The sequence below is a fragment of the Orussus abietinus genome, unplaced genomic scaffold, assembly GCF_000612105.2.
Source record: "Orussus abietinus isolate OABI.00-Male unplaced genomic scaffold, Oabi_2.0 scaffold6, whole genome shotgun sequence".
Classification (NCBI taxonomy): domain Eukaryota; kingdom Metazoa; phylum Arthropoda; class Insecta; order Hymenoptera; family Orussidae; genus Orussus; species Orussus abietinus.
Genome location: NW_019396002.1, coordinates 1588156 through 1600780, shown reverse-complemented (window position 1 = coordinate 1600780; position 12625 = coordinate 1588156). Strand labels below are relative to the sequence as shown.

General features: G+C 45.0%; 1 protein-coding gene across 1 annotated transcript in view; it reads left to right on the top strand.

The window, feature by feature from the left end:
- The window catches only part of LOC105694305 (QRFP-like peptide receptor), a 47209-nt gene that overhangs the window by 32795 nt on the left and 1789 nt on the right, over nucleotides 1-12625 (top strand). The window contains exons 4-8 of the mRNA XM_012414837.1: nucleotides 2187-2308; nucleotides 4844-4967; nucleotides 9192-9397; nucleotides 11019-11145; nucleotides 11610-11770. Of these exons, the coding sequence (XP_012270260.1) occupies nucleotides 2187-2308; nucleotides 4844-4967; nucleotides 9192-9397; nucleotides 11019-11145; nucleotides 11610-11770 (740 nt within the window). The remainder of the gene's footprint in view (nucleotides 1-2186; nucleotides 2309-4843; nucleotides 4968-9191; nucleotides 9398-11018; nucleotides 11146-11609; nucleotides 11771-12625) is intronic.

The window sequence follows — 12625 nt, the reverse complement described above, 5'->3', positions numbered from 1 at the left end:
AATTTAACGCTTCGCCCCGCGGCCCACAGACGTCGCCTCGTTCGCAGCTTTACCTGCAACTTCGACTCCGACGTCCTAACTACTATCAACTTATTCCCTGGTGAAGTACTTTCGCTTTAAAGGTTGCCGTGCCGCGTAGCCGGAGAAAAGTCACGCTGGGATTTCCACCTTCGATCAATATATACATATAACTGTTGTCATAAGGTTTGTTCGCCTTCTTTGCACTTTCTACACTGGAGTGTAACGAGTGTACTGCACTTTTCTTGAAAGGTGCAGAAGGGTAGATACACTTTCGTCGACATCCCGAGCGCCAGAAAACTGAAAAAAGTACAAGATGGCCGATTTAGCGGGACAGTATGCGATTTAGGAGCTATTCGAAAATCCATAATTTATTTCACTCCAACCGCAGTTACGCAGTAATACATAATAATTGTAAATACATAAATTGCAAATGAATGCATAATTTGTAATAAATAACGATTGTACAATTTTTCAAAGATTACGTACAAAATTGAAACGCTTAATCGTTCTATACGCGAAGAAAATGTATTAATCATTATTTCTATTTATATTACGTTGAGGTCTTGGGACAAACTTTTTATTTTTTGTCACTTCCGTCAAAACGAATGCCAAAGTGTACACTTTTCATAAAAGTGTAGAAAGTGTAGGCAAAACAAACAAACCTATATACATGGGTTGGTACAAAAGTAATAGCGTTTTTAACACGTAACTTAACGTGTAAAAAAAAAGAAACAGGCCATTATTTATGCATCGACCTAAAATATTAAAATATGGTACTTTAAAGATCTCTGCGCTATGGCGGCAGGGAAATGCGATTTTCTCCCTTGTCGATCCCGCGAACAAGTGTTGGGTCATATAAATGTATTAAAATATGATACGAGGTGTCGTTTGCGTTATGACGTCGATACGTCACGACTAAAGGAGACATCGAGCTTCTCCGGTTCGAGAGCTCAGCTGGGCTTGCAAGCTCATCGATCAAACGGCCCGAGAACTCTTGCCCGGCACTTCGGTTAAAGCATTACAAATATTTTACGAACGCCAGCCAATTGAAGCACGTATACGTTATTACCGAGAGTCGCTTCGATAATGATATACGTGTCTGTCGAGTGGATGTCCATATCAGGGCTCTCCAGACATCGGCAAATACGTTGAAACGTATTCATACCACGAACGTAGGACACATGGGGACGGAGAACCTAATCTTTGTTTGATATTCTTGCGAATGTTCTTGATATTCTTGTGAAAGCCGCGAGAAGAAAAAAGAGCGAACAGAGGGGCTCCCCCTGCTTTTTCTCACTCTTTCTCCCGCTATTAAGTCATCCGTCGCCATATTGCCTCATGCAACCATATCACGTATAAAAAATAAAAGGAACGAGAAAAAGACTTGGTTTTTTTTTAATTATGCTTTCAAAGATCGAATCAATGCTCGGGATCTGTACACCCTACGTCCATGGTTGATTGAGCTCATCGCATGATCATTTCTGCGTAATCGGAACGAAGAATAGGGAGGTCGTAAATATTTTCCGAATTCCCATGGAAATCCCCTAATTCCTGCGACCTCTAGCTCGCCCCCGCAGAGATTCACCCTCGTTCGGTCCTTGATTAGCAGTAAGGCGCAGCTTTCAGGCAGCTTTCGAGCCCTCGCCCTCTTCAACCCCTTCAACACTTTTGTCACGGTTGGAGTTCATCGCGAGAGGTCCTCACCACTTCTGGGGCTCTCATTCCCTGGTCGTTATTGACTTAAGTACCGGGTCCCGAAATTAACCTGCATAGCTTCTCCTGGAGTACATTGGAATATGCCAAAAGCTCTTCTAAACGAATTTAAGACGTGTCAAAACTCACCTTACGGGTTATTGAGCGAGGATAAAGAACGAGTTTCTCCGCTTTATTTCCCTAGTCGTGTCGAGGAAAATGGCGGGCCTTAATTGGTCGATCAAGCGGAATTATCCCGACGACGTTAATTGTTACTTTACGTTATTTATCCGCCCTCTCCTCCCCTGTTATCGTCCTCGGTGCCCGAGAGAGGGCCGGTCTTATTTTCTTTTCCCTTCGAGCTCGACTTTCACGGCAATAAAATTACCTCGTTACTCCGCGACTCGAGACCGCCTCGACTGACTTCGTTTACCTGAAGAGATTGTTCATGGCGGCGAAATTATCTGTTCCAGATAGCGAAGCTTTTCTCCTATACATGGACTATGGGGCTGTTCTTATGCAAGTCGGTGCACTACATGCAAAGCGTCTCGGCCATATGCTCGGTCTTGACTCTGACGGCCATGTCGATCGAGAGGTGAGCTTTTTCATTCTGGATATACAATATTTATATATATATATATAATATGTTTTGTGTCATATGCATATTATGTCCTCAGTAGAGGTAAAGAATAGGAAGTCCACTTTTAGAAACTTTCAGGAAACATTTACCACGGGAGAGCGTTTAAAATCAGGTAGCAGAAAATAACTCCATATTGGAAAAAGCTGGATTCAAGGCTGCTTACTCTTATGGTATAGACATGTACACCGACGATTATTAAAATTGCAACACCTAGAAATACCCGGGAGAAAGACAAGAAATATTGTAAAAATTGTTTATTACGTCGGAGTAACGAGTGATAAGAGTTTCAGGTATTCTTAACGAGAAATACCAGACATGTTCAATGGAATATATCAGCTGTAGGGATTAAATTTATAAATGTATTTAATATCTTACTTTTCATTTTCGGTGTTGTTTTTTTAATGCCGGTATATGTTATAATAGTAAATAAAAAATCACTGGTATCACTTGGAAGGAAAAATTCTCCGACAGATGTGACGCTCGAGATAGAACTCCCTGCAAGTTCAGTGAGAAACATTCCGGGGAGCTTTTTGCATACTTTTTCAGGAAAAGCTCGACCTGCTATCGGGCATGCGAGCTTATCGGTCCGAAGAAACACGACCTCGGAGTTCCGACCCCTCCTCGAGTCCACCTTGGGCGTTTCTCTTTCTCCAAGAAAGCTCGGAGCTTTCGGTCTTATCCTTGCGGGAAAAATCAAAAACTCGGCCGTCTCCCAGGCCTACCCTAAACCTGCCAGGACCTCCGGCTATAATTTTCTCGGCCTAAGCGCCGTTGGGAAAGCTCCCTTGTTTCGCTTTGCCCGGACGGAAGGAGCTTTTAAGGAGGACATACGACGCCGGCGGCGAACTGACGCGAAAGTTACGAACCAGCCTAGGGAAAGTGGGACTTTCACTCGGAGCTTTTCTCAGAATCTCGGATGATGACGCGATGATCTCTCCCGTCATTGCGAGCTTTAACAATAGAATTACGCGCGGATTTTTTTGTATAGGATGGTTCATCCGAAACTAGTCATTTTGACTGGTCTTGGTAGTTCCATAGTTAATCGAGAGCTTCACTGAACAAAGGGGACTACGAAGAAGACCATCACGTTTTTTGAAATACCGGCGAAGCTCGGAAGCTCCCTGATGCGAAAAGCTGTCGAGCTAGTGACTGTACTTTTTTCGAGTTTATAAAAAAAGCTCCGCTTTTGCATCACGTTGGGAGGGTAGCTCGACGTTTCCCTGGAAAACTTCTCGCAAACTCCAGCGAGATTCCGAGCTCCATCGGAAACGGGAAAGCTCGGGAAAGCTGCCTCGCGCGCAGGGAGGAATAATCCCTTTCGGGGTCGCGTCGAAAGCTCGATTTTGCCATTTCACCCCGCGGAGTAAGGGAGACAAGTCAGGCGAATCGTTCGTCGGAGTCATCGAGGATCTGTAAATTTTTTAAGGACCCGCAAGCTCGAGGCGCTCGAAAGCTCGACCTAGGACTTGACGAGCCTCTTTCCAGGGTTTTTCGGGACATCTCGCTTTTTCCCCTCTCTCGCAAAGTTCCGCGGAAGCTCGCGCGTGGTTTCTCGCCCCGTGGGGGAAAGCTCGTGAGCTCCGAAAGTCGAGCTCCTCGAAATTGGACGGCGCTTTCCCGGGCGGCGAAAATAGGGCCCTTTATTTCGCGCCCTTCGCCCCCTTCTGTGACGCGACGCGGAAATGCAAAAGCTCTGAAACGTCGCGACGGGGCCGTGCTTAAAGCTCTTTTTCTACTTCTCACTGAAGACCCTTTGTCCGCAGAGCCGTAAAACGGGCCGAGTCCTCGAATTCTCGGACGAAAAGCTCGCCCTCGGAATTCGGTCCTGATTTCCTCAGAAAATCGATCCCCGACCTCTTTTACGCTTTTCATTTTTCCTACTGATTTTCCGAGGAATTTTCCTGCCGCGAGAAGCGATCCGATTAATAGAGATTGATTTCCAGAAGTCTCGCCGTAAGCTCTCCGAGCCGGTCTCAGGGATCGGAAAATTTTGATTAAACCATTCTTGATTTTCCCTCCTTTTTTCTCCCTCGTTTTCGAAGAAGAAATCTCTTTATGTCACGTGGCTTGTAATTAACCAGCGCATCGTCCATTCTCCGATATTGTATTAGCTTGATTGGTACCCTTCACCCCCGACAGCCAATCGATCCGCGCTTATCATTTTCCGGCCTGGAACTTCCTTAATCACTGGCTTGTTCCATCATCTCGCGGACAAATTCGTAAAGATTCGAAAATGGACTTCTTCCTAACCAAACGAATTCGGAATCTCCTTAATGATTCAGTTGCTCCACAAGCTTGCGGGGAAATTTACAAAGTTTGATAAGTGAATTCTTTTGCAACGAAACGCGTATTATTTAACGATGTTCTTTTTGCCATTTTTTATTACCTTTTCCTACCTTCCCGGCAGTTTGGCTTAAGCGTGCAACTATTTCTAGAGAGAATTCACTGTAAAAATTAATTTCTCCTTTGTCCTTTCTTATGTCCTTTTAGGTACTACGCGATAGTCCATCCGATGAGAGCTCAGTATACTTGCACGATAAGCCAGGCCAGGAGAATAGTGACCATGACTTGGGTGCTGTCCTTCCTCTTGGCCATCCCCATCGTCTTCACTCAGGTACGCGACCTCGACGTCGATAAATAATTCCTTCAAGACGATTTGAACGAGAGAAAAAAAAAAACAGAAAAAAAAAAGTGGATTACTCTATAACGCCATCGAATACCGGAAAAAATTGTCGGGCCGACCGCGGAATCGAATTTCCCCGGCGGCGGATTAAATGGAATCTGCGGTAATGAAATTTGCAACGGAGGTACGGACCCGCGGCGATTACGGCACGTCTCTCCCGGTGGCAATTTTCCGCGGGGCTAAATCAACGGAGAATAAATAAAAACCCGGAGAAAATACTAAATCCGCCGTCGGGGATTCCCTTTGAAGGTCCTTTCGTAGAAGGGACAAGAGAAGTTGCAACTTAATTTCGGGCTCGGTCGCAATGCCGACGCGTCAAACGAAATCTCCATTTCGCGGGAAAAGCGAGACGGGGAAATGGGGACTGGACTTGCGCGGGCAAAGATTGAAACAATTCCGTCGGTGTCCCCGATTGGATATCGAATTTGATCACAAAGAGGCGAATCGACGCGGTTGTTATTTCAATCCCGTCACGTTGGCCCGACTGCTACCCCCGCGGGTTTTCTGGGCTTCGCTCTTTCTGGATATGTTTCCGCCTTTAGGGGACGCGGGAATCATTTCCGAAATCACGGGGGGCATATTAAATTCCTCTTTCGTTTACCCCCCCCCCCCCCCCCGGTCCTTTGCATCGTTCCAGATGTCAAGATGAAACGGGCTTGTCGCGACTCGAGGACTCGGCGTCCGAGCTCCTCTGTCAACTCCACAAATTAAGGTGATATGAAAGTGGCATCCTAGGGGTCACTCGTTTATGAAACTTTTCCCGGAACTGAGTGCACCGAATCGTTTGATGATTTACCGCGAGGATACGAAGACCCTCTGGCGGGGCCCCACCCTCGTAAAATTTAATTTCTTATTAAGGAATTCTATAAACAGATTTAAAGAATTACATTTCTTGGGGGGCTGGACCTTCCCGAGGGACTCCCTACTCACGTGGAGAAATCTCATACTATTCGATGTATCCTGTTCGGAAGGAAGTCACAAATGAGATCGTCAGACGCCATTTTCACATCATAAGGTGATATGAAAGTGTGATATAACATACCGGAAAGTAAAAATATTTATAAAACTTTTTCTCCAAACTGGGTTCACCAAATTATACAAAACCTTAACACGTGATTATGGAGGATCTAAGGAAGAACGTACTGCTAGTGAAATTTCATTTTTCGAAAAAAAAAATATATCTTTTTTGGTTCTCGTCCGTGTTAAGTACAAAATTTTCCTTCGAAAAAAGAAAGTGTTAAAGTTTAAGATAATTCGGTGCACCCGGTTTGGAGAAAAGTTTTATCAATATTTTCACTTTATGTTATTGTTAAATATCACCTTAATTCGTCGATTCGAGGATTTCACAAATTGTTGGTACCTCTTTGAAAGCGAATTTGAGATTCTCGGAGTTACGATTCGTCGGCGGTTTTACGTCTTATGGTGGAGTGATAAGTTCGAAAAAAAAAAAAGAAAAGTTTAAGGTAGTTCCGAAGTCAGCGAAATTCGGGGGGAGTTGATGAGGACGTCGGCTCCTTTCTTCCTCGACGCGACGATTTCCCCAAGTTTGTCTCTCCCGAGAAGGCCGATGGACTTTCCCTCGGAAAGTTTGGTCCCGCTCTAATTTCGGGAGGTTCGACAAATCGCCGAGGGCGTGAGCTTAATCCCCGTGATCCTCTGAAGTTTAAAACAGACGAAGCCGGCGAGCTCTGAAGTTGGCTTTTCACGCAAATGGCGTCACGCGCCAACGAGGCTAGAGATTGCCCTAAAGTTGCTGGCAAAGGAAATGATAGAGGTTATAGAAATGAAGAGAACATATTGCTTTGCAATATATTACTTATATACATTGAAATATCCAAAGGCAATTAGACACCCTGTTAGAAATATTCATAAAATTCACGCAAGAGATTGCCCCTCGTTTAGTACATAAAGTTATAGTAGAATTATAAATTTAACGTCCTAAAAGTGAATCGGAATATTTATTACGAATTTATAAACAAACTTACAATTTCATGATATCGGGTTATGATTTTGTGACATTACCTGGGAAAATTACTACACCTATGTCATAAATTTATAACACATTTTATAAATTCGTTGCAAAAATATTTTATAAAATTCACCATCTCCGAATGTTATAGAATTATAAAATTTATTATTTAACCGTGCAGAGAGGGATCTTCCGTTTCTAATCTTTTCCGACAGTACGCTGCGCGGGCATTACGAGCCGATTAATATACGAGATGTAAGCAATAAAGGTGGCTGCATACGTAACGATAAACCATAGCGATAAATCCGTACAAATCGATCTGTATAGATTTAATTGGCATATGAATGTCGTGCCAATAACGTGCACACGTTATAGGAGAAACGTTGTTTATCTTTGCACGTGTAACCACCTTAATGCAAGTGCTAAAAAACACTAAGAGAAATTGTTTTTAATCCATGGGAAATGTTTCAATTTTCAGATATCTATCTTTCGCCAGTAAATGTTACGATATGCTCTATAATTGCGCGGTAAGAACTTCCGGATAAGTGTTTTCACCCTTGTCTTCTCCTTTTATAAGCTCTGTCAGTGTTGAACATAATCGCTTTTGGTCTTTTTGCAAGACGAAGACCAAGACCAAGATCTAATGAGGAAATGCAAGAGCAAGATAAAAAGTACCATGGTTTTGCATTTTCTCATTATTAACCTTTATGGGGAAAATGGTCCCTTAGCGTTCGTTAGCGAGCTGGAAAATACATACTTTACGGAAATTCTGCCCAATGTAATTATGGCGCAAGCAGCTTCCTCGCGAAAAATGTCGACTCCACTTTGGGTGGATAACTCTTCCGATAATATTGGGAATATGGGCGAGGGGTGGCGGGAAGAGACGGGAGGAAGATATAAGGGAATGCTTTCGAAGGCACTAGGAGATGCCGTCAACTGTAAAAAGGAAAAATTGTTAAAAAGGAACGACTTTTGAGATGGATCCGACAGGCGCCCCGAGGCGCCCTCTTCTTGCGGCCATTATCGGCGGAGGGAAACAATTATAAATCTTCAACGTTATCCTTTTTCCTCGCGGTTCTAATTAATTTATTAATTACGGTCTAGTTTGGCGTCGAGGATCACCGCGAAATCCGATCCCAAGTGCATTGCCGGCAATTACGAAGAATATCTTCTTCTCTTTGGCCGGATAAGTCGTCCCATAATGGCGGAAAGATGGCCGCGGAGGCGCGCAGAAAAACGAGGGAAGAATGCCGAGGAATAATCCAGAGGCGGCGCCGGGAAGTATCGGACTGGCGAAAAAGGAACAGCTGGAGGAGAGGAGGAATCCTTCCGCGAAATATGGATTCGAAAAGTGTCGTCGAGAAAACACGGCGATAGGTGTGCGATTGATCCATCCTCGAGTTTGCGTTTTGTGGCCTGTCCGATCGTTAAATATCGTTTGACGATTAAGGGTCGCAGCTACCTCGCTCGTAAAAGATAGCGTCCCCTTCTGGCGAGCACGTCCTAATAACAGGGGAAAAGTGGCAGAGGAGTTATGGCGAATTAAAAGGGAAACATGAAAAGTGCAAATGGGAGAGGCACGCGAGGAATAATCGCGAAAGCGAGCACCCGGAACCCCGAGAAAGGGGGAATAAGAAAAAAGAAAGATGGCCGCGCCTCGTGAAACGGCGCCCCACCAAGTGACGCTAGCGGGGCGACGCCGGGTGTTTATCCGAGCGTTAAAGGATCAAGGAAAACCGAGAGAAAACTGAAAACCCAGAAACTTTCACGGGGAACTCGGAAAGAGAAAGAACCCCGGGGGAAGGAGAATGGAAAGCCGAGAAATCCTACCGCGATAAGTTCCCGAGGACCGATCGTACCGAGACTAATAAAACGAGCGCGGAGTCTGGAGGATTGCAGATATTGCCCAATGGCGTTTCCACTATCGTTTATGGAGCCAATAAAAAAAGAGGCCACCGCGGGAGGACGCTCGACGTCGTTATTAGTATTCCACCGGCGGCCATTTTTATATCGGATTTATCGGCACGTATTTAACGCGATAAGGCTCTTTTTATTCACTTTTATCGGGTCCCTGGAGCGCGAAATTCGCTCCTTTTTGCCCGTCGTTGGAAACGACTCGGCGTGCGTTTTTTAAATTTCTTTTTACCGTCGGATATACGGATGTAAAATTATTTAACGCTTTGCAGACGCACAAAGAAGTCGGCCAGAGGTACTTGGCGTACTGGTGCGTAAGGGATTCGGACTCGGAGACGCTTTGGAGGCTCCACGAGGTTTACATGCTCCTTCTGGTGCTGGTGGTGCCTCTGATCGTGATGGCGTTTTGCTACACCGCCATTTGTTGGGAAATATGGCGCGTCATGAAGCGTCGATACCACATGACGTCACGACGCGCGTGAGTACATGACTAATTACATCTGTCTGCTCCTAGGTACCGAGCCCCAGGGATTGCGTTGATTAATCGAGTGGTTACCCCGTCATCAATTACCGTGATTCGCCCCTGTTTGTTTCATTTACCTCTGTACCTCGGATACGAGGTTCATACTCCAAAAAGCTCTGACTGCAAACCTAAATACGACGAGGGTAATTACCCTGCACGCGTTTTCCGCTCCCCAGTGATACCGTGACTAACGTAGTTACGAGATACTTCGCGACAACCATAGTACCGCCACCCTGCGCGCGCATAACCTGAAACTTCGAAAAGTGATATTTACCGGTGAGTATCGACCCGAGTGATTTATTTTATATCATATAACGGCGACGGGCGACGTTTAAAAGGCTTTTTCGTTACAAGTCACTCCTCGTGGCGGCCCCTTTTAACGCGTGCATTAAAACTCTCGGCTTGGCCGTGACGTTAGAACGCACCTTAATGTTTCGTGTTTGCACGTCGTACATCTGCGACCCGGAAGCCGCCTAAAGGGGACGTGCCACCATTCGGAAGCGAAACCGAATTCCGCGAACCTGTTGGAAACGAGCTTAAGCTCGAGATCCTCCATTCATGCAAAGGCACGTAATATGCGGATTCCCAGCAGGCCGGATTTAATACCGGAAAATAATATCGCGCCTCGCCACTCTGAGGACAATTTTTCATTGGGTTTTTTTTTTCTTTTTTTCATCAAGCGGGAACGGTTCTTCCTGGTCGTGTCGTTTGCGTAGGAATGGTGCACTCCTAAGTTTATTCCCTTTTTTTACTTGGGGGTGTACCTTATCAAAAATTGATTCGAGCTGTCGTGGTCCGGATATAAGGTTCGTTAATCGACAATTTTCGCGATAAGGACGATGCGTGGGATTTTATGGATATCTGCGTTCCTATTCCTTCACAAATTATGGCGGTCCACGATTAGCCCCGCCGAGGAGTTAACACTTTGTCGTCAGCCATACGCAATGTGTGTTTATATTTAGCAAAGTTCCAGCTGGCTAGAATAATTTTGGGACGATGCACCGAACGGGCCTCGGAGATCTATATTCCGTCGGGAGATTGTCTCGTCTGGTCTGAAATATCAGTTTTATGATAATTCTCTTCCTTGACGGACGTCATGCCGGGAGGTATTTATTTCTCCTTAATCGCGATTTTTTTACGTACCAACTGGACGCGTTGTCCTAGATTTAGTAGGTGTACTTTTCCAAAGGTATAAACGTTTCGGGTTTATTGTCCCTGTAACGTCCGCTTTTACTTTGACAAATGGCGTCACACGTCATGGGATTATATTCTAGGTGGGTTAAGTGTGCACCTTTAACCGGACAAGAGCCTCGGGATAATCGGACGCAATTTAACTGCCATATCCGGTAAACTAGAGGAGGCTTTTAACAGACAATGTGAACATTATCTGTGACCTTTCGCGGTTCTTGCTGTGATGGGCGCAATTGCTTTCTGACTGTCATACTGTCATCCCCCGTAATTTCGACAAATCTAGGTTTACCCAATTTAGTGACATCAATGCTAGACGAGAAGGTTAAGGGATGCAATAAGTTTATCAAGTATTTCATTAATACGGGCTTGTTTCTTCTTCTTTAAGGCTTAACCCCAATTGCAACGATGCCGAGTGCATACCCATGAACCAAAGACATTCCAGTTCACGTAATGGACGTCGAAGCCGTCGCGACGACAGTCAGACGGAGGAAGAGTCCCGCACTATGAAGCAGGTACGTACAAAGGTACTGTCAAATTATCCACAAACATGTCATTCCATCTAGAAGTAGAAGAAAATTCATTTCAATATCGGAGACGTCTTCCTCGGGGGATTTCGAATCGAAAGTCTTGAATCGCCGTCTTAATTGGAGGTCTAGTTATTGAGATAATGAGGTTTGAAGGCTTGGTATCAGCAGCCAATCGGAGCTCGGCGTGGGCGGAGTCTGCCATCGATGTCAAGAGTGGGGGTACTCCCCCACTCCTCGCGTTATCTGCCAGACTTTAAAGCGAAATATCTCGGAAACTACAAATAGAAATAAAATCGCGTTTTAACATTTTTGACTCGAAATCGATAGAGGAATGCCGTGGCGCTCCTGCCACGTGTTTATTGACCATACCGCGTTCTTAAAAATCAAGGACACTCACGTCCGTAGCTAGTAGGAATGAAGTTATGATGGATTTAGAAAAAAATCTTTAGGTTGTGAAGATGTTGGTAGCAGTGGTGGTCCTCTTCGCAATCTGCTGGAGCCCGATGCTCATCGATAACGTCCTCACGGCTTACGGCGTCATACCGAGGATCAAGTCCAGCACTTTTAAGCACCTCAACACAGCTTTCCAGCTTATGGCTTACTTCAACAGGTACGGAGATCTCGCATAAAGTTCTATCGACTGCAACTAATAATAAGACATGAAAGGAATCGACTGTAACTAATAATAAGATATGACGATTCCTCGACTTTCGGAGTTTACGAGGTCGTACCTACTCGTATGTTTCGCGTAATATCTCGAGTTCTGTGAAGCATTCCTGAAACGGCTCGTCTCGATCGACGTTATCGTCAATAACTCCACCGAAACCCGATGGAAGTTCAAAGTTATGCAAGGTGACGGCAGCCTCGTGAATAGAACCCTCCAACAGTGCGCCTGCTTTTAAGTTTTGCTTATATAATAGTGCCATTCCTGCCGTTGAATCTTGAACTCGGAAAGGTTGAGCACGTGGAGCTCTTCTTTGGATTTTTATTATTTATTATAAATATTAAGGCTGAGACTTTAAGCAACCTATCGGAGTCTCTCAAAAGCTCTCAGTCCACGTTGTCGTAGAAGTTACTTAATCGGTTTGATATCCGTTCGGTAGGGATTTATCCGGGATCTAGTAATCGTTTATTAACTTCGTGCCTTGTCATCACTAATTCGTGGGAATTTCGGGCGATTCACGAGGAGCCGAACACCGAGGTTAACTTTTGCCCTGATAAAGGACTTCAATTGTCTCTCCTGGTTCGAGGATTGTAATTAACTGGCGATGTCGTGCAACCCGCTCGTTCTAAACGAGGATTTGTAGTCCAAACTCGGTTTTAGCCCGGCTAGGGCAACTTACTCGGAACTTAATGCAAACACCGTGGCTTCGGCTGCAAAGCTCGGCGTAAAGTCAAGAAGAGTTATCCCGAAGTTCCATTCCTCGAAACTCGATTCCCTCCTGCAGGACATGCAAATTAACGA